This window comes from Typha angustifolia, chromosome 13 (genome assembly GCF_048772165.1).
Source record: "Typha angustifolia cultivar Huaian chromosome 13, ASM4877216v1, whole genome shotgun sequence".
Taxonomy (NCBI): Eukaryota; Viridiplantae; Streptophyta; class Magnoliopsida; order Poales; family Typhaceae; genus Typha; species Typha angustifolia.
The window spans coordinates 13,242,999-13,266,433 of record NC_133251.1 but is presented as its reverse complement, the minus strand read 5'-3'; the positions used below and the strand labels follow the sequence as shown (position 1 = coordinate 13,266,433).

Sequence of the window (23,435 nt, the reverse complement as noted above, 5' to 3'; positions counted from 1 at the left end):
TAAGAGAGTTATGAACTATAGCTAGCCTACCAGCCGTAGCGTGCATGTACTTCCAACCTTTACCTCGATAATATTACAAATGCAAGGATATTTCATAGATGCTGTTTTCTAAACCCATATATGCCGGTTGACAAACACGAAAAGTTAATTGGATCATATATTTGGCACTTTGTTCCACTAGAAATTCAATGAGAAGGACTTAAAGAATGACATATTATGCTACATCAGCTTTTGTTAACAACAAATTATAACAAAAAGAAAAAGTTCATTTGTTATGGTAAGTACATGATGCTCACCTTTACGTTCTAACCTTACATTTGGCATAGTAATGGAATCGATTGGAATTGGGGGAAAAAAACTTTTGATACATGTCTAATTCAATGGTTAAAGCTATACCTGATCTGTATTCAAGCAAGTGCAAGCCGACGTCCGAGTGCTAACACGCATACTTAATCAACCACTCAAGGCTCTGCAAGAAATATCCTTCAATGCTACTTAAGCTACTCCGATGTAAGGAAATGATATAGAATTGAGAGAGACGGAGATAGAGAGAAAATAAAATAATAAAACCTTTATGCATTCAGGTAGATCATCATTTTTAGTACGCACGTGCGTCTGCAAAATTGTAGGACGTGCTCTGATTAATTTTTAATACTAAGATTAGTTCTCACTTAAAAAAAAAATTGTTCCTTCCTTTTATTACGTACTTAAGCATATGACCGTCGGATTTATCCATCAATAGTATGTTTTTTTACTCTACTAAGATGGACACCTGTAAGCGTAGATGTTTAAATAAGAGTAGTACCTCCATGACCATATGGCATGAAGAGTCGTGGTTGGTAGCAAGGCAAGCAAGGATGACTAAGCCGGCTGCTACGGTGGAAGGCCAGAAGGCCAGCCTCTCGTGGTCAAGAAGGGATAGGACGGCCAAGGATCTCGACAGGTCCTCCACTTCGGCGTTCGCTCTTGCGGCCTTGAGATAAAACCTACCATAATGGCAGAATACAAACACTCCCTTCAAATTAAACTAGGCCCATCGGACAAGATTAACCTAGGTCTAGATTATCGGTTACCAGATGAAGTTGTGGATTGTGGGGAGGAAGCATTGGAAGTTGAGGACCTCTTGCACCACCCACTCCATGGCTACTACTTCGCTCCTGCTGTATGCGTTGTTCCCCACTTTGAAGGTCCGCTGCCGTATGCTGATAGCACATGTAGAACTAAGCTAATTATTAAGTAAAAAAGGGAGATTTGGGGCAATTTGCTGTATTCCTATTATTGTAGAGAGAGAGAGGTATGAGAAGAAATGAGATTAGAGGACGGGTAGTCTTCATTAGTGCATTGAAGGAAACTTGCCTGTTATAGGGTTGGTTCTCCTCAATCCTGGTGGCGAGAGTGATGCATGATATGCCCAGCAATTGCAGATTCTTCACGCTCTTGAAGTATCCTCTGCTCAGGAACCGGTCAAGTAATCCCACTCCCAAGAAAAGCGTCTCGTCTTGGAGCTCCACCGCCTTGCAATGCTGCCAGCCCACAACAGTCAAAACCAAACAACCATCATTAGACTGACCCTCGAGATCAATAATCGAGCTATCCATCCATCCATTAACAAATTACAGTCCCAAGCACGAGGAGTCGAGGACAGCACCGGAATTTTGGACGAACATTCCAGTGCTGTATGCAAAGCGGGCGGTTAATACCTCGTTATTGGGATTTTTTTTTTATGTTAAGGAAGTAAGTTGTCCACTCCAACTCTACTACCGTATGAATCGTTAGGAGGCAATCGAGCAGGCGACTCGAGAAAAGTATATAGGAACTGCGAAGGCTCGCATAAAGCTATACTCGTGAACCTTCCTCGATTTTTTTATTTATTTAAATGTACCTTCCTCGAATAAAGAGGATAATCTGCCGATTACAATTTACAAGCTCGCGTAGAAGCAGCTCGTCTACCAACCCTGACTGTAGGAATTTCCTGCATAGAAGAATTTGGCAGCCCCTAATTGGCTATCAGCTCCTTAAGATTTTTAAACTATGGTAGCCAATTAAAGGCTGTCAGTCTCACGAATGTATCAAAGTTCATGCAACGGGAAATGCAGGCAATTGATCTCAACCGTGGAGTTCTCTCAGACTCGCAATTCTGGGTTTCGGCAGAGCAGGAGTACTGTGCCGGCAAGATAGGGAAAGTACAAAGGAGGAAAATGGTAAATGTCGGTCTATAGACGTACCTCCACCATCCAGTTGACCATCACAAGCCGCTGCTCAAAAATCAGACGGCTGTCCTCCGTCATTGAGCCGTACTCCTCGCCGTAGTCGTATACCCAAGCCTCCTTCTTCTCTCTGCTCCGGAATCTCTTGTAGCTCTCCTCGTCCTCCTCTTCAAACCTCATCACCTGAGCAATAAAAACTAATTATATTCTCAAATAAATCGATCGAAATTAGAGATCTAGCGATTTCGATCTTACGGTGAATTCCTGCGAGCACTCATCTTGCGATACTACCGCCGCATTGGGATTCTCGCGACCGGTGGATCGCATGAAGTGCTGAGCGAGCTCGAGGATGAGGGAGAAGGTCGCGGACGGGGCGGCGGATGCCTCACGTGACCGGTCGGAGAAGTCGGAAGAGCAGGAGGAGACGACGAGAGAGTTGTCGGAGAAGTCGTCCTCCTCCAAGCATGGCTGGAAGAGCTCCGCCTCGTACTCCGGGAGCGTCTTCTCGTTGCTCGTCGAGTCGTTCGAGCTCTCGTCATCTGAGAACTGCTCCGAGCACGCGAGATCGGAGTCGAGATCGAGATCGCGAATGGAATTGGGGATCCTCGTGGCCTTCGCATCGGATATGGACTCCAGACACGACGACTCCGAGATCTCTAGAAATCTCTCCATCTCCTTACCTTTCTTACCAAAATTTCCATTAGGAAATCCTCCAACAACCTCTGAGACATCGGAACCGGCGATCTCCACCGCCGAGTTGCTCGTATTCTCTTCTTTCCTCAACCTCTTCGCGATCTCCGCCTGTTTCCTGGAGAACGACCTGGTGATCCGGCGGAACTCACCTGAACCGGAGATCAATATCGCCGCATCATTCACCTTCCTCGGGCGAGAAGAAGCCCACTGAAAATTCGGATTCTCCGATCTGGAGCCTGTCGAGATCTCGCTGCAGAGGCAGGAGGAGGACGACTCAGCCGGCTCCTCCGCCACGTTGAAATTATCATCAGCACTAGAGGCTCCTTTACATTTCGGGAAGAGAGGGATCCGTCTCCGTCGAGGGATCTTGGATCGGAGCTTGGTGGCACGGGACGCCTCGCCGATCGGCCTCTTTCTTCCCGAAAGAGGCCGATCGGAGATCAGATTAGGGTGGGCGGCTAGCATTGGAGCAAGATTGAGATTGATCTAGAGAGAGAAGAAGAAGAAGACGAAGAGTGGGGGAGAAGTGAGGAAGTAAGCACAACTCCACACCTAGGAGGAGGAGCGGAGTATAACTGCTTGGGTTCACGCACTCTCTCTCTCTCTATATATATATATACACTATGGGCCCAGGGGAAAGGAGAGAGTTTGTTAGACCACGTCAGCATCGGAATCCTCGGCGTCGTGCGCAAGCCACGTGCTTAGTCCCAAAAGGTGATCGTCTTGACATCTTGATGCCACGTCATCCGATTGATGAATAGTAATACTCCTTAATTTTAAGGCGAAGTTAAAACCTAAACTAATTATAATTTGCTTCAGGAACTATCTACAACTAACACCAATTCTCTCATGGCGAACTAATAAATGGTGTTGATTGTTAGTAGAGATAATTATACTAAAATCCTGCTTAGTTTTATATAAATCTTCTTATTTATTTTTTATGACATATTAATCTATCTTTCAACTAAATCTCTGAAATATATATTATGTTAATTATCCATTAAATTTTTTATTATGAAATAACATGTGTATCAAGTTATTAATCTTATGGCCTAAATTTTAAGAAAGTAATATACTACCTAGTCATATTTTAGGAGGTCTGAAAATTTTAATATAGTCTAGATTTTAGTTTGAAATGGAGAAGATGGTCTAGGTGAATTGATATATTTTCTTTTAGGTATACTTACATCTAGACCTCTAATAAATTATTAGCACACTCTCGTTTATGTTTTGTAACATTTGATCCCTTAATTAGAATCTCCTCAATACCACAATTTTAGCTCTAAGAATTAATTTATTTAAAAAATAGGACAAAAAAAAAATCAATTCTCATTTACGCCATCAAGAGTAAAAATATTAGTTTATTGATGAGATTAAAGTGTTACATAAAATTAGAAGAAAATAAATAAGAGGGACTATTAAAACAAGTGCAATAGTAGAAGTAGTTAGATTTGCATAATTAATCTGTCTCTCAACTATCATTTATATACATTCATGAACTTTCTTTTGCCCGATAAGTTGTTACAAACCGACTTGATCTTCTGATCCATAACAATTCTAGACTCAATTAAGGATATGACTTTTGAAGGAAACTACGAATAATCTAACTGATGGAAACTATGAATAATCTAACTGATGAATCTTTTTGAATTTTGGATATGTTGTCGTCCTTAAAAAGAGCTTTCCAACAAATTCAACATCCTAGGGTTTGATTGACTAGATCTTAAGATATCAGCCGAACAGTGGTCGAAGGTCAGATAAACCCTAACTTAATAGCCCTTCAATGGCTAGATAGATGTTATATTGCTTCTTTAGTGTGAAATAGAAGAAGTTGTTATAGAAGAGACGGATTAAAAAGCAAGCCGACCAAAGACTTGGGCGGTAGAAGAAAGGAGGTGGGAGAGGATGCCAATGGCTAGAGCAAGAAGAGAAGGAGATAAAGGCACAATGTCGTTTTCAATTATCAGATAAATTCCAATTAGAATTTTCTCTACATATTTATAGAGGCTCACCCTATGGACCCATCAATTAAGTTAAAATTTTTTAACAAAGCAACAATTTTTGTCGCGGTGCAGAATTACATTTCTCTGTTATTACAAACGTATGTAGGTATTCAAACGCATAATTTGCGTTCTCTGTTTTTGTAAACGCGTGCAGACGTTTACATAGCCCGTTCGAACGCGGTCTTTGCGTGCGAAAGCCCCCCGACAAAAATCATTTTATTTCTTCAATAAAAATCAACTAGATAAATAGGCTCATCCCAATAAACCCAATATTACGAGTTGAGGCAATATGAACCGTGTTATATCATAAACCCATTGATTTAAGAACATTTTTTTTAAAAAAAAATTTAACTCTTTTAATCTCAACCAATGGAATAGTTTGCGAATCCACCAACTCAGGTTACTATTGCCCGTCAAAGGCACTCACAAAAAGATAATGCTTATCTATGAGAGTTGGTATCCAACCTTGCCTTAGTGGACGATCACCTCATTTTTGGAAGTTGCTGTCAAATTTCTAAAAGATAGACGTAGATGCATAAAGTTTGAAACGATTTATAAGAAAATTGGTATGCGGCATAGTTCCATTGGTTGCATAAAGTTCGAAACTTTATCCAATTCACAAGAATATTAATTCATCAACGTTATATTCAAAGAAAGGGTCAAAAATTACATTTTGATGAACTGAAAAAGCTCTGCTATGATATTTAGGATTTGGAATATATGGACCACTTAGCGCTTATATTCCAAAGAGACGGCGAGAGAGAGGAGAAAAGTAGAAGCTTTAGAGAGGCTTGCAGCTCAAGTATTAGAGGCAAGAGTGATGACTTACTGGTTGACTCATGTATATATATATATATATATTCTTCTTCCAAGCTTCATAGAGCTAAGCATTTGCAAAGATCTAATGATGGCCCAGAACTCAGGATTACACAAAGTTCTTGAGTTGGTTGATGCCATAGTTGTTTTTTCTCCCCTTTTGAAGAGCCTCCTGGATTGCCTTCAATTATCGAGGGATGAAGATGAAGAAGAAGAAGACATCAAAGACAAAGATCAAGGGATTGCCGGTAATCTCGCGGCGCATAATCATTTCAGAGGGCAGATTCGCGTTCCTTAACTATTAGGAGACTTTGTTTTTTTTTATGTTTGTATTTTCTTTTTCTTTTTCTGTTTTTTAATAGAAAAGTGGACTAAGGCTAGTTATGTTTTAGTATTTGGAAGTTTTGTGGTGTAGAATTGTATTACTACATTTTAAAATTTGCTCTCTTTGGTAAGTAACTTCGTGCGATAGGCAGCATCAATTTTTTCATTAAATTTGAGGGTGTTTTGCTAGATTATTTCCATATTATTCCCTTTTTTTTATTTTCTCTTTTAACTTCTTTTTTTCTTCTTGGATAAATTATAATTTGAGCAGGCATTTATTTATATATACAAGAAGAAAGTAGTGCAAGAAATTAGTGGGTTCATCAATTTGTAGGTGCAAACATTAGAGAGAAGTTTAAGCCGTTTACATAGTTGTCAAACTGTGAGTAATTCGCCTAGTAACTTTCTTTCACAGCAGGTATGAATTATTTTCAATTAATGAACTCATGAGGTCTCTTTCTCACGTCTCCAATTTAAGCCATCTTTATGATTACTTGGCATCCACCAGCAAAGAGATAAATTCTCCCCTCCAAGAAAAATATATAGTCCTCCCTCCCTTGTCAGCGAGCAGAGGAGGGAGAGGAGGGAGGGAGAGGAGGGAGGGAGGGAGAGGGGGTCTAGGAAATCAAAGAGGGAGACTCACTCAAAGCTTGCAAAAGCCTGCAATCTTCTAGGGTGCCCCAGGAAAGAGATCTCAGATAGGCATGAGTCCATATTGTTGGGAGGAGAGGAATGCTCTAGGGAACCGGCTTATTAGAACTCCTCCTTCTGACCATTTGTCCAACCAGGAGTTTATTTAATAATTTGGTATTTTAGAGACTTAACTTAACGGCTCAATTTAATTGATAGTTTGACAGTGTAGTTAACTTACGGCAGCCTAGTTCAAACTAATTATTTAATAACACATATAACTTAAAGCTTAAACTATCAATTTAAATAAAGTTTAGTGAGATCTAAATGTCTATATTAAAGAAGGATTAGTCATTTGTCTAATTCATATTCAGACTTCCAGGCTCATGAATGATCAATAATAAAACAACATCTCCTCCTATAATAGAGGTGCATCATCACTTCCCCCAACCCCAGCAGCTTCCACCTCCATTTCCCTAAGGGAAAGGTTGAAGGATCACAAATTAGGAACATCCAGCCCACCCGTCAGACAAACCGTGGACCACGCCAACCTACAGTGAAACCCAAGGCCCTCTTAATGGAGTCAATGCGGGAGATCATCTTAGTTGAGGCCCAAAAGACGAAAAGAAATTAGGAGAGAACGGCTAAGAAAACTCTTTTAACTAGTGTTCGATTCACAAAGCAACCGAAATGCCAGTCCAGTAGGGAGCTTCCTCCTCAGAATCGGCCACCGAGATGGATAAGAGACAGGACTTGTCCAAGTTGGAGAGCAAGCCTGCCACCAACTCGAACAGCATTAGCTCTTCTCGGCATCCTCACTAAAAGATCAACAACAAGGATGAATAAAAAATAAAAAGGTCAAAGGAGTGCGAGGAACTTGTACAGAGTCTAATGCAACTGGACCACCTGCTAGGAAACCCCCTTGGCAAGAATGGAGACGAGAGTGACCGGACATTGACGAAAGCTTGATGATAATCACCAAAGAGCCAGAGTTTTGCAGCGCAGCCCATCCATGATTGAAGCTCTTGAGGCAATGCATGAATGCCCAACTCCCCTCCTCCATAACTGAACTTTTCAGCCACTCCAGACTGCTTACCTTTGTAATACAAAATGCTTTGGAAACTCAAGAGTACAAGAATAACAACAAAAAAAGCAAGCAAATTCTTCAGTTTACTGAATAGTTATAGCCAGCTATAACCCATAGATGTCCGAAAGCATTTGCAGAATACTACACACAACAGAAGAGAAATCAGCCGCTTTACTAACTCAGTTACTTCATGGCCTGGGAGGCAAACATATACGGAGCTTTACCCTTCATTACTGAAGCAACCAGTTGTATGGAAGAATAACACTAATCGATGCCCTCAAGAAGAGATAATACCCGTTTGAACAACAAAAGTTTACGAGATTGCCGGAGATAAAAGGAAAAAAAGAAGAAGCAAGAACAGCAGCTTTGAAATGTTAAAATTTGCGATCAGCCAAACCCATGTCACGTAGCTCCCATAGAGGCTTGCTTTCCTTCGAAATGTCATTCTTTATGGCTCCTTGGATCCGTTTTACCACAAAAAAGTACTGAAAATGGAGAAAAAAAAATCAGTATAGATAAAAGAAGATTTTTCTCAGCATGTGGAGCTTTCACTAAAATTTCAATTAAATTGCTCAGTATGTAGAAAGCTGACCTGAAAAGCTAAGATAAGCGGTATAAAGAACTTTCCCCTGTTGTTTGGGTTGGGGCCGTCAATCAATTTCTGATCAACTACGATGGGTTTGCTGCCATTTGAAATAACAGCCGTGATTTCTTTCACTAAGTTCGGAATCCATGGAGTACCATCAGGGAGAATCTGTATCCACAGATCAAGATTATGTTGTAAATTCCCAAAGGTGACCTAGAACTAGGAGCAAGAATGATTAGAGACGAATAAACCTTTTCCCCATTGTCGTTAGTCTTGCATCTGCCACTGTTCTCAACCAGTACCACAGGTAAGCAAGATTCCTATGATGACCAGGCATTAGTATCAAATGGTGTGCAAGTACTTATGCAATCCACATGAAAACCAAGTTACAACATACAACCATGTCTACTCTATAAGCTCTATATTAATGAAATGTACAGGAGATAAAGAACCATATTCCTCTGCTGTTAGTCAAGGAACTAGTCTTGTCGAGATGCAGGACTCGGTACTAAAAGCTGGTCTTCCTATGCTTGCCTTAATCTTATAATACAAATTAGTTCATCAGAGGGGAGGTTAAGAAGCTTTTATAGTACACATTATCCAGCTCATTTCTCTAAAACAAGCTATATATTTATCCAGACACCAGCATTTAGCAAGATTAAAGTCTCCACATACTCATGTGAGGTAATAATAAAAGTAGAAATGAATGAGGAAATTTTAGTATGTTAAGCAACAAATTGGAGAGGCAACACTTCAACAATAGAACAACATGCAACAGTTAAGCCATATTTTAGGCATTAGTCCATGTGTGACAACAACATTGGATCTTGCACTGTGCACTATCACAAAAAGGAACAATTATGCAGTGGCCAAAAAAACAAAAACAAAGCTTATACTACATCAGATAAGGAATTCATAATTATGAAATTGTCGGAAAGTAACGCAATCATCCCTTTTTATTTTTTCTAAAAAAGCTAGAGATTTTCCAGTGACTATACAGAATATGTATTTGTCTTACATATAAGAATTTACTTAAACATTAATTGTGAAAATACAGAACTCTAAACATTCAATGTCTTTTGCATTGAAGCAGGATAAATGAAACAACCTTGAGACACTTAAACAAGAAAAATGAATATACCATAACAAACGGACTAGATGCAGTACCTGAGGCTCTTGTTTCCTAAGACGAGCACCCAAACGAATGTACTTCAAAAGTGCATCCGATCGTTTTGCAACAAAGTCATCATAATTTAGTCCATCTGGTGGAGATAACTGACCATGGGTTAATACAACCAAAGCTCGCTGCCAGATACCTTTACCAAATGAGTCCGTGATGGCTCTAATAACTTGTCTATCCAAACTATCAACCCTATATGCATCCAACCGATCCACGTAGAGGAGAACATCAATGGTCTTGTTCAAAAGATACCTGGCACACCAAGGAACAGAAGATTAGCTCTCAACTAATGAATCTAAAGCATGAGCCAAAAAAGGCCAATAGATAAACACACTTGTAAGTTTAGAACAGAAGGAAAAAAATAAAAGAAAGGAAAGTAAAATAGTTAGCACTTACGGAAACCTCATAAACAAGCAAGAGAGTTGAGATGGCCTTATCTAAATGTAGTAAGAAAGAGAAGAGCAGAAAGAGAGCAGGTATTCTAATTTTCTTCACCAGTTTTTCCAGAAAAAAGAATTATGCAATGCGGTAGAATTTCTATTAAAAAGTAGTTGGCCCAACAAAATACTTAAAAAACTAAAACAGCCTGCTTAAACCCCAAAGTGTACTGAGTGTCTCAGATCATTGAAAAGCATAAGCAAATTCACTCAAACTAAGTTCCTATTGCTGTCAATATATGTATGAACTGATACTCACTGTTTAATGATCTCAAGAGCTTGTTCATTGACGTATCCACCTTCAACAAGCCCTGGAGTGTCGATGATGTTCAAAGTGAACCCTGCCCTCATTCGTGAGCACATCATAGGTCTCAACCCTTCAGACTGCCAAACATACTTTTATAAGTATCAACCATTTTAGCAGGACAGTTAAGACCAAGTAGATAGAAGTTAGAAAACCTGGAAAGCACTGACAGCAGCCACCCTCTCCCCTATTATAGAGTTAACAGTAGAGGACTTCCCCACACCTCCTTTCCCCATCACCAGAATTGTCAATGTGCTCACATTCTATCAGAAACAAAAAAAAGATAATATAAGGGAATGCGCATTTCACCAGAAAAGGTAAAGAAATAAATTTTATGGAACAGACCTCTTCCTTCAGCTTTCCCAATATTTCATGCAATTTACTTTGCGTCGCAGGTGGAAACTGCTGTATCCCTACCCATTCACGAGCTAATGGAGAAGACATACTGCTATATTCTTAATTACATAGCAGCAATTGAAGGAAAATAAAATACTAGTTAGAACCTAGTAAACAAAAAATAGTTCGCACTAGCAACTAAAAATTGATTGCAGGAAAATACATTACATTAGCTGATGCGAATAGGCGATAGTAATTATTCGAAGTTCTATTTGGCTATCTCAATTGAGATTATTCCAGTGCTACATTATTTGTATTTTTTTTTTTTCACACAAACGAACTTCTAAAACGACTGCTAAAAAGGAAAATTCGCCATAGAAAACTCTAACCGCAGCCATAAATCCAGCTCCAGATGTTCATTAGCCCCAATAATTTCCAGTTTACAATAGAAAAGTAGGTTAGTAAACGAATTCCACTTCCTTCCTTCTTCCAATTCCACAAGTAGTGTACAGATATAAAAACGAACAACCCATGTCTGGGTTCCACGATTCCAACACAAAAGCCGCAAAATTTTGCATCAAATCGAAATAAAATTGCGTTCACAAAGATGTAAGGCTTTCCCAAGTAAACAAACCTACCTAAGAGCTTGCAGAGGTGATCGGAAACCCCAACGAATCCAACACAAAACCTAGGGTTTTGAGAGGGATAAGGTAAAGGACTAAAGGCGAACGAAACAAGCTTATCCGGTCAACCTCGGGCCTTTACGGGTCGGGCCTAAGCCCGGCCCGACTCTGAACTTTTAAGCCCAGCCGGATACCAAATGGTTTGTTTGGACGCAAATGCCCCCCTCAGTACTTGTTACAGTGGGGGTAAATCAGTCAAAATGCTACGAAATCCAATATTTGTCCTCAACCAACAGAAACAAACGGCTAACAATCAGGGGCAGTTTCGTCTTTTCCATCCCATCCTTTGTCTATAAATAAAACCCTATGTCTCAAAAATCATTCTCAATTTTCTTTTTCCTCCATCAATACTTACACATACCCCCCCCCCCCCCCCCCCCATCTACTTCTTCTAACTTATCTATTATCGAATATTTGTTTGGGGGTGGGGGGGTTTAAATGGGTTCTTGTTCTAAAGACGAAGACGACGATCGTGAATCCTCTCCTCCAGAAGTTACTTCGGCTCTGAGAGAGCCCACAAGGAAAAGGAGCAGATCCGTTGTTTGGGACCATTTTGATCGGATTAAAATCCGAGACGCGAATGGCCAAGTAATTGACGCAAAAGCCCAATGTAAACTATGCGAGAAACAATTGGTGGGTGGGTGGTTCCAGCAGTGCAGGCACGACTACTCTCTACATAGACATTTGTTAGTGTGTCCGCGTCGCAAGAATTACGACATTAGACGTTACTTCCAGATAAAAGAAGGCTAGAGATCTTTCTCTTAATGAGTTTCGTTAATCGTTGCAACTTGCCTGCAGTCGAGTCATTGATTACACGTAGCATGGGCAGCTTTTTTAAGAGGAGTTGGTCTAATGATTGGTAGGTGGAATGTTGATTCCATTCTTTAGGCTGTGCAGCATGTGCCCTGTTCTTAAACTTGTGAACATTTGAGTACTTACTGATATCTTAACAAGGTTTTGCATTTTATCATCATTTAGGGTACATTTTCTGGGAAAAGAAACTGATTCATTGATTGTGATGGATATGAGATAGAGGGATATAGAGAGACTGTTAAGAGTATGGTTCTCGTATTTGTATCTAATTTTCAGAGGTTTTCCTAAATATTTGCATGGCATCACTTGGCTTACTTCTCATTAGGAGGCTACTACATGAAGCAATGCATAATCTCAGAATAAATTGTGTACAATTTATCCAGGAACTAAATTGAGAAACAACTTCAAGCAAAGCTTCTGCTCAGCATCTTATTTAAGTTGGTGGAAAAAGATACAGAACCTAAAGACAGGGTTCTGAAGCTGTCGGAAAGCATCAACTCAAATAAGTTCTGAACTGGTACAAAGCAGGAAACAAGAAATATTCTTCTTATTTTCACCATAGATGCCTCCAGGTTGAGGAAAATTTATGTCACTGCTTTGAAAACCAGAAAAATTAAGCTTTCAGCTTTTTACCCTCATCATTTACACTGTTTTGTATGAACATAAAAAAGTAAACAAGAATTTAATATCATTATACTAAATCAGTGTTTAAGAAACAAAATTACCACAGCCTAAATGGGGCTTGTCTCCAGAAACTATAAACAATTAAATGAGAAATATTTTTCCATTCACAAACTTTATCCTAAAGCAGATTTGATAAAAACAAGTCCCATAGAGTGATTAAATTTAAATCAAGCAGGACATCTAACCTAGAAGACAGACACAGGGTGGCTGACGAGTTTTGTTGGGGTGTTGGGAAGGGAAGAGAGAAAAAGAAAACTGCATTTTCTATGAAGAATCATGGTAACCTGCAAAACAAATCCACCTGTTAGAATGACTAAACTTTTCAAGTCCAGATAACAGAGCATATGCCTAACAAAAACAACCGACATTATTCAATTATTCAGAGCATCACATAGAGTTGACTTGTGCTATACAAGATAACAAGATCATTTCAAACTCCAAAGTTGTTTGCCAAAATCCAAAGGTCATACCATGCCGCAGATCTTGAAGTTTTAAATGCAGAAAATACTAAAATGACACTCTAGAAATGTGGCAATGGCATTTCTGCAAAAGGTTAGGTCACAGATCATGCTGAAACTCCAAAAGCTCATCAAATCATACAAGTATGATACCAGTGACACAAATTCACATCTAACCTTCCTGAGTTTGCCTGAATCATAGAATTCCCTCCCTTTCATAAAAGGAACAAAGTCATCTGAAGTCTGAACAGCCTTGATCTGACCTTAAAGAAATAAAACAGATAAGACAGCCTAATGGGGTCTGTCGGCAGACATTTGACTGTTCAAGTCAATATGTTTAAGCTGATATAAATGTCAAGAGGCGATGTACAAAGGCGACTACCTTTTCCTTTCAAAGGAGAAAAGGTCTTTGTAGGATAGATAATCCATCATGTATATATTTATCCACGAAAAAAATGGAAGAGGACAATAAAAACAACCAAGCCTTGAGTACTAAGTATCTGGAGTTTTGGCTCTTCCATGAAAAAGAATTAATGAGAGAAAATTAATCAATTATCATTCTAAACCAGAGAAAAAACAACATGGATCACTTCAGGTGAAAGATTAAAAGGAACAGGCAGCTTATTGAAGTAGAGAGCCAGTCCTACAATAAAAGCAATTCTTCCCTTTATATGAAAAATGAGATGTAACATATTGGAGATTGTTGCATTACCTACTTACAATGAGCATGGCCAACATGTGAAGCACTAAACCCCCACTTTAGATTTGTCTGTTGAATCCAAAATTATCGTGGTCTGCTGTTTCTCCACCATCATCAGTGCCAGCATGAATTTGACTCGAGATGTTGGTAGGAGATTCAATGTCATCCACAAGGAAGCGGCTGGGAAGGCAAGTTCCTTTACCAACAAAACCAAGATTTCTCCCTTGCCCTTGATCAGGAAATTTCCTTAAAAGTGAACCAGATCTTTGGATATCGCATGAGTTAGGCAAAAGATAAGGTGGTCCATTAGCAAGAATATTCCCATCAGAAATCTGCATGTGCTGACCTGTTGAGCCATCAGGACAAGATGATGCTGGAGAAGAAACTAATCTGGGAATTGAGTAGCTATTTGTCACACTGTTGTTTCTGAAGCCTTCATCTATGACTTGCCCAGTACCAAGTCGGACATTCTTTGACTGAGACGAAAGTAAGTTGTAATCCAGGGTATTTCCGCTGTTATACATGGAGAGCTGGCCAAGTGGCGTAGGATGCTTCTCTGCCTGAAAACTGGTGGACAGTTGAGAGGAGACTACTGGAGTGCTCTGATTGAAGAGAGGACTACTCTCTACCTGATGAAAATCGGTCAATGATTGAGAAGGGGCCAGAGTAGAATTCTGACTTAGTAAACCACCTTCCTGCAGACTGAGAAATGACTGAGAGGGGACCATTATCGAGTTCTGATTTATGATGCCACAACTACTCCCTCCTTGTAAACTGGTTGACAATTGAGAAGGGACAAGAACAGAATCTTGATTAATGGAAGTAGGAGCATTTACTGATTGAAAACTGGTTGGTGACTGAGGGGCTAATACCAAGGAAGTTTGATTGATGAGCATAGGATTCTCGCCTACCCGGAGAGTATTTAATGTCTGAGAGGGAACAACCAGACAAGAAGGCTGCACACTAGATGTGTTATGGGATTCTGCTAGGGCATGATTTAGCTGCTGCTGGTGAAACATTTGGACCAGCGGGTTTCCATTTCTGGATTTATTTATCCCTCCAAGATTTCTAGCAGACTCTGAAACAGCAAGGTCATTACAGGACCACGTTGGAAAAGAAGAAGGCATAACCCCAAAAGCTATACTAGATTGAGGGAATTGCCGGGATATGTTATTCTGGGGTTTCAACAGAGGCTGATTGAATGCTATTTCTCTTTCTATAGAATCACACTTGACCCCTTGAGCTGAAGTTTGCAGAGATGACTGGTCTGGAATTACTAGACTGCCTGAAGGTCGACCTAGAAGCTCATCTTGCAGGGCAGCAAGGGTTTGTGGAGGGATTTGGCCAGATGCAGCCAGAGCCTGAAAATCAAGTCTTCCCACTGGATTCCCTTTTACATTTGAAGAAGATCCACAGAACGAGTTAGAAAGTCCAGTATGGTGCTGAGCTACTCCATTTAATCTCTTTAAATACAATCTGAATTTCTGCACAAGGAAAGAATTACTAAACACGTGTACAAATAGGAAAGTATAAGCATAAAATGCATATAAGCAATAGATCTGATGACCAGTATATTGAAAGGCAATAGATCTAATGACCAATATATTGAAAGGCGGCCGCAGATGGTGGGCAGTCATCCCACTGCCTAGCGCCTGGGCAGAAGTCGAGTGCCAAGACAGTTTAGCATTTTTAATATATAAAAAATTAAAAATAATTACACACAATATATATATATAATATCATCTTTAAAAAAACAAAACAAAAACAAAAACTCCATCTATCGCACTCCACTAAGAGAGGAACATCTATCCAGCACGTGTTCACTTTGTCCATCACTCCATGCTTTTTTCCTTGTGACATAAGGAATGCCATTGAAGAGGGTGAATTTCATTAAAAAAAGTGTTATGTATCATAGACGACAATCAGTTCTCTTCCCTTTAGCAGTCTCATGTAAAGACGTAAGGCAAGCCATGTTCCAATTGAAGAGGAACATAACTTCCATTTAGTGAATAGGAGAAAGAAGGCGATAGAAAACTGTGTTCGCTCCATGTCGTGCTTGCTCCATTGAAGAAAAGAGGGTTTAGCTTGTCGTGTTCATGGCGTCCACGTCGGTGCATGACCATGGCCTCCATGATGTTACACGAGGCCAACCTCCACTCCAGTTGCTCGAGAAAGGAGAATCTAGAGAGGCCTTTGTTGCAGCCAACCATGGAAAGGAGAGCCGGAGAGGAAGAAAAAGAGGGCTTTAGGATTTTCTAGTCACGGGATCGGGTGACAAGGTGAGAGGATTAAAAGATAAGGTGGTTTTTTTTATATGCAACTTACCCGTACTCGCTTCCAACCCGACCCGCTTCTATTAATTTTAAAATTAGTAGACAGAACCGTGAGCTTGCCAAATTGGCCCGCCTAGCGCTTTTCAACGCCTAGGTGTCCCACAAAGGTGTGTAAACGCCTTTCACCAGTGCCAATCAAGATGGCGGGGTGGCCAGTGCACTGGCCCAACGTGGAGGTTGCCAAAAAACGTCATTCCAAACATTGTTGACGACACAAGAAAAAGATCGTCTTTAAATAACAAGGTTAGTTCTCTACAACTCAGGTAGAGGAAACAACTTAAGATAATATAGCTAGCTCTGTGCAACCCTAATAATCGTTTAATGGCGATAATAGGGAAAAGGTTAGCCTCATTAGTCACTACTGTGCTCATGCATAATAGAACAGGTCAGAAGCAGTGAATAAATATTCATTGCAGTAGTTATATTCTAAAGATTCTAGTGGAATCACATTTCCTAAACATATTCAAACTCAATAGGTATGTTTCTGTACTCTCAAAATAACAGTACAGTAACAACAACAGCAATTAAACCTTGTGTGAAATCCCTTTGAGGTATGAATATACTCCTTCCTCCCTTCAAGTTATTCAAACTAATGAACTTCCACAATAATGCCTGAACTATACTGTATTGTCCAAACAATGATCAAAATTGAAACAAACACTTCAAGGAAAACATCATCTCAGATTAAAACTAAAACTATAAAGCAAGATTTCTACTGCAAAATCTATTTTCTGATGGTGAAGGTGAAAAGAATGCCTGCCTCTATTCTGTGGTACATTGTGCACTACTTTTCTATTTGTACTCCTTTCCAGTATGTAGAAATATTCTTCTGTTATAACTTTACTCCAAAAGGTATAAAGAAGTGTATGATCATAGAAGTACTTGTATCATCAACTGAAAACCACAACAATCCAGCCATACTTTCTTACATATGTACAGCTATGCACGAAGCTGGTAATCATAATGCTATATATGTCATCATCATGCATTATGTAAAAAGGCCTACATCATTAATGAAATTTAATGATACTAGAAACTAGCTTCCATAAATTCGTTCTTTCTCTATGCGTAAAATGCAAAATATTAGGTTCATATGTGGGCAACAAATTTTATTTTACAGATTAAACTTTTTTTTAATTCTACTGATATCCTAGGACTGAAAATGTTCAAGTAGCTTGTTATATCACACTCGTGCTACAAAGTACATAAAAAAAACTTCAAATCATTTTTTGGGGCAAGTAAAAAATGAAAAGAAATAACTCAAAGGATGTCAATGAGTTTTCAACTAGGTACTTAAAGCTCAGAGGCATACCTGCAAATGACTAGCAACATTTTCTCTTGTTAAGCCAGGAACATTCATTAGCTCGAGAATTCTTTTGGGGACAGCTTCTGCAAATAAATAAGCAAGCTTCGTTAATAAGAGGAATAGAAGAGTGCATGCGGTAATTTAATTTTAATGGGATGACCACAAAAGAAACCTCTAAGCACTAGAAAGAGAACATACTATCAATTCCAAGATGGTTCACAGCATTGACAAACTGTTGATGAAGCTCAACTGACCACACAACTCGTGGTTTCTTTGATGAAGAAGGATCTCCATTCTCCAGTTCACCATCATCCTCTTCTTTGATATCTCTTTTCTTTTTTTGAGACTTGTAGGTGCCATCAGCTCCATCATTGACAGAGGAAGCATATTCAGCATCATCAGCGACTCGCTTATTACGATCAGAATCTTCCAAGCTACCTGAGTGTTCAAGTTCTTTACTATCATTCCACTTCTTTCTAACAACATGTTGCCAAATGTTTTTCAGCTCTTCCATCCGTACAGGCTTGATTAAATAATCACAAGCTCCATGTTTTATTCCTTTCATCACAATGTTGGTTCTTGTGTCAGCAGACATCACTGTGAGTTTGAAAATGAAGAAAATGTTAAAAAAAAAAATTGGGTGAAAGATATATTTAGAAGTTTACAATGAAGCAAGGGAGATCCATACTGATGACCGGAAGATCCATTTCAAGACCAACAAGTTCAAGCAGCCTAAATCCATCCATGTCAGGCATATGAACATCACTTAGTACAACATCAAAACCACCTTTGCTCTCCCTGAGAAGAGATAATGCCCTTGTAGCCTGGGAACAAGTTGTGACTACACAAAAACAATGAAGTAAAGCAGGTTAAGGAGATCTTGCAGCAGGACCAAGATAGGAAAAGAGATGAAAATTTTCTAAGATAGGAAAAGATTATTGTATCAGCCTACATTCTGCCCATAATCACTTGAGGAAAATAGCCAACTTTCCCATAAACTAGCAGAACAATATTTAACCTAACTAAAAAGATTAATCACCATATCTGGTTACAGAAAAGCGCAACATTGGTAAAATCAAAAGGTTCCTATTGATCATCAGGCATCAGATAAATAGAAAACCGAAGCATTAGCATTAAGTTCATTCAGCAAGTACTAAAACATGGTTCCACCAACACCACATGATGTCCTCAAAACTAAACCAGAACATTAAAGTAAAGCTTAGTATTTGTTTCTTTATTTTATTTCAAATATAGAAAGAATAGAATTCTCATGTAAAGGCAAAATTGTCGGAAAGTGTTTCCTCCTAGAAAGCAAAAATTATTGCTTTAAAAATAATATAAGTACAAGTGAAGAAAGACTCAAAGAAGAAAATGGCAAGACGTCATGTTCCTAGGAAATAGATCAGAAGAGCATATCATAATTCCTATCTTTAAAAAAAGAATAGTAAGATATAACTAAACAAGTGTATTGTCTATGTGCATTTGGATGAGGATTAAAAGACTTAATGCAGGAATATTATAACATTGCTTTCTCCCCAATTTCTGCATTCTATACTTAGGATGGCTAATCCAACTAAAGATGACAAAGACAATGACATGGGACTAAAAGGAAGGAATAGCGGTGATATATATGCATTACAGGACTTCATTAGTTGATTAATGAGATCAAGAGCTAACAATAAGAATACGGAATTTGAAAATGTTTCATAAATAAGAAGTAAAACTACCCCCATACTGCACAGCTTGCATGCTCGGCCAAAGCCAGACAAACAGTGTCTTTCAAGGCTGAGATAATTCTGAAGTACTTCCAATTGAATCTTGCCCACATAGCCCAAATATCAACTAATGCCAGACCAAGCTTGGCACAATATATCTTGTTTGTTTTTGTCTGGTTGAAACAGTAGAGGGCCAAGGATTTTTAGCTTGGTCTTTAATTGACCCTTGGAAATAGTACTGGAAAATTTTAACTATCCACAATAGGTAAGCCATTCATTGAATAAGCAAAGGAAACCTGAGGTCAGCACCACTTAACATTGGATGCAGCAAGTAAAGGTTTTCTTACAAACAACTAGAACACTGAATTGGGAAAATCTAGAGAAGTCAATGAATGGTGAGATTCCTAAAACTTCATGAAATATTTTCTGATGAACTAATGACCAAAGTAGCATTTAATCTTACTGAGGGTTCATCCAGTAGATGGAACAAAATATTGTCTGATGAACTAGTGTTGATCTTGGTCCAATTTATAGTTATAGGCACTGTTATGATATGAATTGCAGATTTCACAAGCTAACAAGCTAATCTAGAATTCATAAAATTATCTGGCTTCAGGATACAGTGGTGCTACAAGAAGTTAGCAAAAGGAAGAGAAGGTACCAAAAGATGCGATAATAAAGTAGGGTAAAAGTTGGACGTGTCAATTTCTCCTTATTACACTAAGGCTAGAAATTTATCAATAATACAAGTCAAGGGCACTTGTTAAGATATCAAAAGAAGAAGAAAGCAAACAAAGGATAACCAATCAAACTGAAAGACCAACTAAACCATCAAAAGAATACAGAGCAAACAAAATCAGGAAGAGTGGACAAGCCAGTGATTGTCTATGCTGTACAAGAGATCAACCAAACAACATCACATTATTTCCAACAGCTATACCATCTCAAAGTGAAACAAACCAGTTAGCTTTTACAAGCAACGAGAAACCTAGAAACAGCAACATAGTTGATGAAAAACTTCACAGAATTCGTAAGGACCAAATTTCAAACAATCCTAGCAAGAGATTTGGTATTTGGTAACAAAAGCAGCATAGAATAGCACAAAAATCATAAGAAACAAGCAAGGAGCAACACGGCATCTAGTGGTTTATTACCAACAATCATCTCAAGTCCACATAGATCTATTAGCTTTCAGAAACAAACATAAACCTAAAAACAAGAAACATAAACCTAAAACAAGAAACATAAACCTAAAAACAAGAAGAGAACTGACGAGAACCTTCACGGATTTAACAACAAAACAAACTTTCAGACATCATAGCAAGAATTAGATATTGGTCACGGGAACAACACAAGCTAGTTGGTGGCATATTCAAAGCATAAAAATCAGACCTAAAACCAAAAAATAACCTGATAACAAGAAAGAAAAGTTTCCCACATAGACCAAAGATTCAAAGACGAACTCACCATCATAACGGCAATGAAGAAGCATCCGCTTTAGGACCATCAAGCAAGTCAAGTCATCATCCACCACAAGAACCTTCAACCCCACCGGGAACTGCTCTGCCACAGCTTCCTCCACCTTCGCCGGTGAGTAGCTCCCCGTCCCGCTCATCGCCGACATCGGCATCTGCTGCACCTTAGCCATCACCCTCTTCGTCCTCCAAACCCCTTTCCAAGGTCGAACTCCAGACCCTACCTCAATTCCCCCAGCCCCCTCAGGAAATTTTGCTTCTTTCCTCCGTCCCGATCACCTCCGATCCAAAAGACAGCATCTTCGACATCGAACCCACACCAGATCCACCAAATCAAGAGAAGTCAACACCAACTCGTCTCCACCGTACTCCGGCCCAATTCCGGCGAGATCCCCGGCAATAACTCGACTCCACCACCGGCGTGCTCCACGGCCCCGCGCGATTCCGGCGATCTCGGCGAAGGTTACGGATCCACGCAAGGGGTGAGATTTGGGGGAGGCGAGCGAGCAAGAGAGAGAGAGAGAGAGAGAGAGAGGAGGCGACGACTAATAATTAAATTGTCCTTTTTGGAGTCCTTGCGCTTCTTTTAATATGGCTGCGTGCTTATTTTATAGCAAAGGAAAGCTAGAGCAAGAAGTGGGTCCATTGCTTTGGGGTAGTTTTGGGGAAGTAGCCCCAACGGGTACCGTGACCAATGGGAGATCACGGCGATTACTCGTCCGATCACCTGCACCGTAAGTTGTACGAAATGCCCACCACGCCGGCATCTTTACTGGTTTGTTTTGAACTCCATCCGTAAGAGTATGTATACGATCAGATGGTGGGTAAGTGGGGACTGTGGAGAGAGAAAGAGAGAGAGAGAGAGAGAGAGAGAGAGAGAGAGAGTTGGGAGGGCGATTTCTTGCTATAATTTGCTTTCTAATTCCTATATTTGGGGCAGGCGTCCAAATCTTACTCCTTCCCAAAAGATTTCGGCTTACTGTTTGTTATAAGGAAATTTAATTCTTTTTTTTTCTTTTTTTTCTTGACCGAAGTGGACCGTTGGATCTTCTTCCAAGGCTTTTTTTTTTTTTTAAAATCTCCTATATTTGATTAGAGGTGGAGAAAGATAAATTCATAGTTTTCTTTTACAAAAATCCACTCTAATTAGTTGTTACAAAATTAAAAGTTTATAAACCTCTGTGATAGAGTAAAGTCAACCTAAATAACCACAAGAGTGTAAAATGATAGTTTCATGGTGGCCTTTTAAGCAGGAGGAGAGTTTTTAAGAAGACACAGACTGCAATCAATCAAGCACGTTCTAATCAAAGATTAGGATTGCGATGGGTCTCGTGATTCACAGCCATTGATTAGTCAATGGTTTAATGTACATAGTTAGTTGGAAAGACAAAGACGCAATCTTTGGAATAGAGATTAATGATTTAATTAGAAACTAAAGCTGTTGGAGTTTTTTTTTTTTTCCCCTAAAGGAAAGTCCGAATCTTTCTTAGTAATATGTTTGTAAGATTTCCTCTCCATTTTTGGGAGATTTCTCTCGGTGTGGTTGGGGTCGGATTACGTGAAATTAGTAAATTTGTTGAGTTAGGATTGATTAATTTTAATTCATCCCTATTTCGAGCTCAATTGATTGATTGACGAGTAGATTCGATACTATTTTAAATAAAAGTTAATTTTAATATGAATAACCATTAGATTTTATCCTAAATAATAGATTAATAATATAAATAAAAAATTATCGAGCAGAATCTAATTAAGCTTGGCTTGAAATTAAATTCGAGCTGACTCGATTATTTTGACGAGCAAACCCTATAATAGTAAAATTTTGATTAAAAAATATATATCCGAAGAAGAAATTAGAAGGAAAAAATAGATTATAAGAGAGTGGTTTAAACTTTCTTAGAACTTGACAATTTGGTCACTATTGTTTCATTTTGGATAGAGACCACAAAAGCACACGAGTCTACTCGGCTCAATCATTGACACTCAGGAGGAGGTGGCACTGGTCCAGCCGATCCTCTACAGCACGCGCTGTATGAATTTCCTATAACCCGGGTACGGAACGTACACCGCCATTTATCTCAACAAAAAAAAAATAATAATAATAACAATAACTTGGGTAAAATATTAGTATTTTTTAATCCAATCCTCCCTCGGACTGTGCTTCTCTTTTGACACGTGGATTCAAAGACAAAAGAAATAATGGGTATCTTAGTAATACAAAATAAAAGAATTTAGAATGGTAGATCGATTTTAGTTCAAACCGGTCGACGTAATAATATAGAATAAAGACATAATGATACAAAATTCAGGTGGGAAATATAATTAACTTTAAAGTTTGTGTTGAGATACGGCCCAAATTTGCACGATAACACTGCAGTCCGGCTTGTAGAAGATTCACAATCATTGATCCACATGATGCATGCAGAATGGATGAAGAATTGAGAAGTTGACGTCTCAACCAACCATAAAGTTAGATGACCAAAAACATCGCTGATTTAATTTCAACCCTAAGAAATTAGGGTTTGCTATAGTTTGGTGGTGTCGTGGCTCGACTGTAACTTGGAGGAGTAATGCGGCAGTTTGGAGCTGTTATTAGCTAAAGTTTAATAATATTTATTTTGAGCTCTTAAATGATATATATATATATATATAAAGAAAATGATAT

General features: G+C 39.0%; 3 protein-coding genes across 5 annotated transcripts; all 3 read right to left on the bottom strand.

Moving 5' to 3' along the window:
* Positions 1-245: 245 nt before the first annotated feature.
* On the bottom strand, positions 246-3,464 carry LOC140774631 (cyclin-SDS-like). 2 transcript variants are annotated; one of them, XM_073117707.1, is made up of 7 exons: positions 2,463-3,464; positions 2,226-2,390; positions 1,357-1,523; positions 1,074-1,202; positions 806-986; positions 571-615; positions 246-469 (listed from the first exon to the last, which is right to left on the bottom strand). In XM_073117707.1, exons 1-7 carry the CDS (start codon positions 3,363-3,365, stop codon positions 437-439), a joined length of 1,623 nt encoding a protein of 540 aa, XP_072973808.1. In that variant the 5' UTR covers positions 3,366-3,464; the 3' UTR covers positions 246-436. The 2 variants fall into 2 exon arrangements, with proteins under 2 accessions (XP_072973808.1, XP_072973809.1); XM_073117708.1 differs by lacking the exon at positions 571-615.
* A 4,449-nt stretch (positions 3,465-7,913) lies between these two features.
* On the bottom strand, positions 7,914-11,397 carry LOC140774842 (translocase of chloroplast 34, chloroplastic). Its single transcript, XM_073117988.1, has 8 exons — positions 11,242-11,397; positions 10,613-10,722; positions 10,423-10,530; positions 10,223-10,347; positions 9,514-9,778; positions 8,598-8,666; positions 8,353-8,514; positions 7,914-8,245 (listed from the first exon to the last, which is right to left on the bottom strand). The coding sequence occupies exons 2-8, from the start codon at positions 10,709-10,711 to the stop codon at positions 8,135-8,137; spliced, it is 939 nt and encodes a 312-aa protein (XP_072974089.1). The 5' UTR covers positions 10,712-10,722; positions 11,242-11,397; the 3' UTR covers positions 7,914-8,134.
* Positions 11,398-12,640: 1,243 nt separating this feature from the next.
* On the bottom strand, positions 12,641-21,353 carry LOC140773375 (two-component response regulator ORR21-like). Of its 2 annotated transcripts, none has more exons than XM_073115890.1 (6): positions 20,763-21,353; positions 18,269-18,421; positions 17,779-18,177; positions 17,587-17,663; positions 13,962-15,425; positions 12,641-13,067 (listed from the first exon to the last, which is right to left on the bottom strand). In XM_073115890.1, exons 1-5 carry the CDS (start codon positions 20,941-20,943, stop codon positions 14,001-14,003), a joined length of 2,235 nt encoding a protein of 744 aa, XP_072971991.1. In that variant the 5' UTR covers positions 20,944-21,353; the 3' UTR covers positions 12,641-13,067; positions 13,962-14,000. The 2 variants fall into 2 exon arrangements, with proteins under 2 accessions (XP_072971991.1, XP_072971992.1); XM_073115891.1 differs by having other exon boundaries at positions 12,648-13,067; positions 13,954-15,425; positions 20,763-21,042.
* Positions 21,354-23,435: the final 2,082 nt, after the last annotated feature.

Coding starts and splice junctions, on each gene's coding strand:
- LOC140774631 (XM_073117707.1), bottom strand. CDS start 3,365: ATGCTAGCCGCCCACCCTAATCTGATCTCCGATCGGCCTCTTTCGGGA. Junction 2,391..2,462: donor AGTGCTCGCAGGAATTCACC/GTAAGATCGAAA, acceptor TTTATTGCTCAG/GTGATGAGGTTTGAAGAGGA. Junction 987..1,073: donor ACAATCCACAACTTCATCTG/GTAACCGATAAT, acceptor CCATTATGGTAG/GTTTTATCTCAAGGCCGCAA.
- LOC140774842 (XM_073117988.1), bottom strand. CDS start 10,711: ATGTCTTCTCCATTAGCTCGTGAATGGGTAGGGATACAGCAGTTTCCA. Junction 8,667..9,513: donor TTAGGAAACAAGAGCCTCAG/GTACTGCATCTA, acceptor TGGTCATCATAG/GAATCTTGCTTACCTGTGGT. Junction 8,515..8,597: donor CTAACGACAATGGGGAAAAG/GTTTATTCGTCT, acceptor CTGTGGATACAG/ATTCTCCCTGATGGTACTCC.
- LOC140773375 (XM_073115890.1), bottom strand. CDS start 20,943: ATGGCTAAGGTGCAGCAGATGCCGATGTCGGCGATGAGCGGGACGGGG. Junction 18,178..18,268: donor AATGGATCTTCCGGTCATCA/GTATGGATCTCC, acceptor TCAAACTCACAG/TGATGTCTGCTGACACAAGA. Junction 15,426..17,586: donor ATGTTGCTAGTCATTTGCAG/GTATGCCTCTGA, acceptor TTCCTTGTGCAG/AAATTCAGATTGTATTTAAA.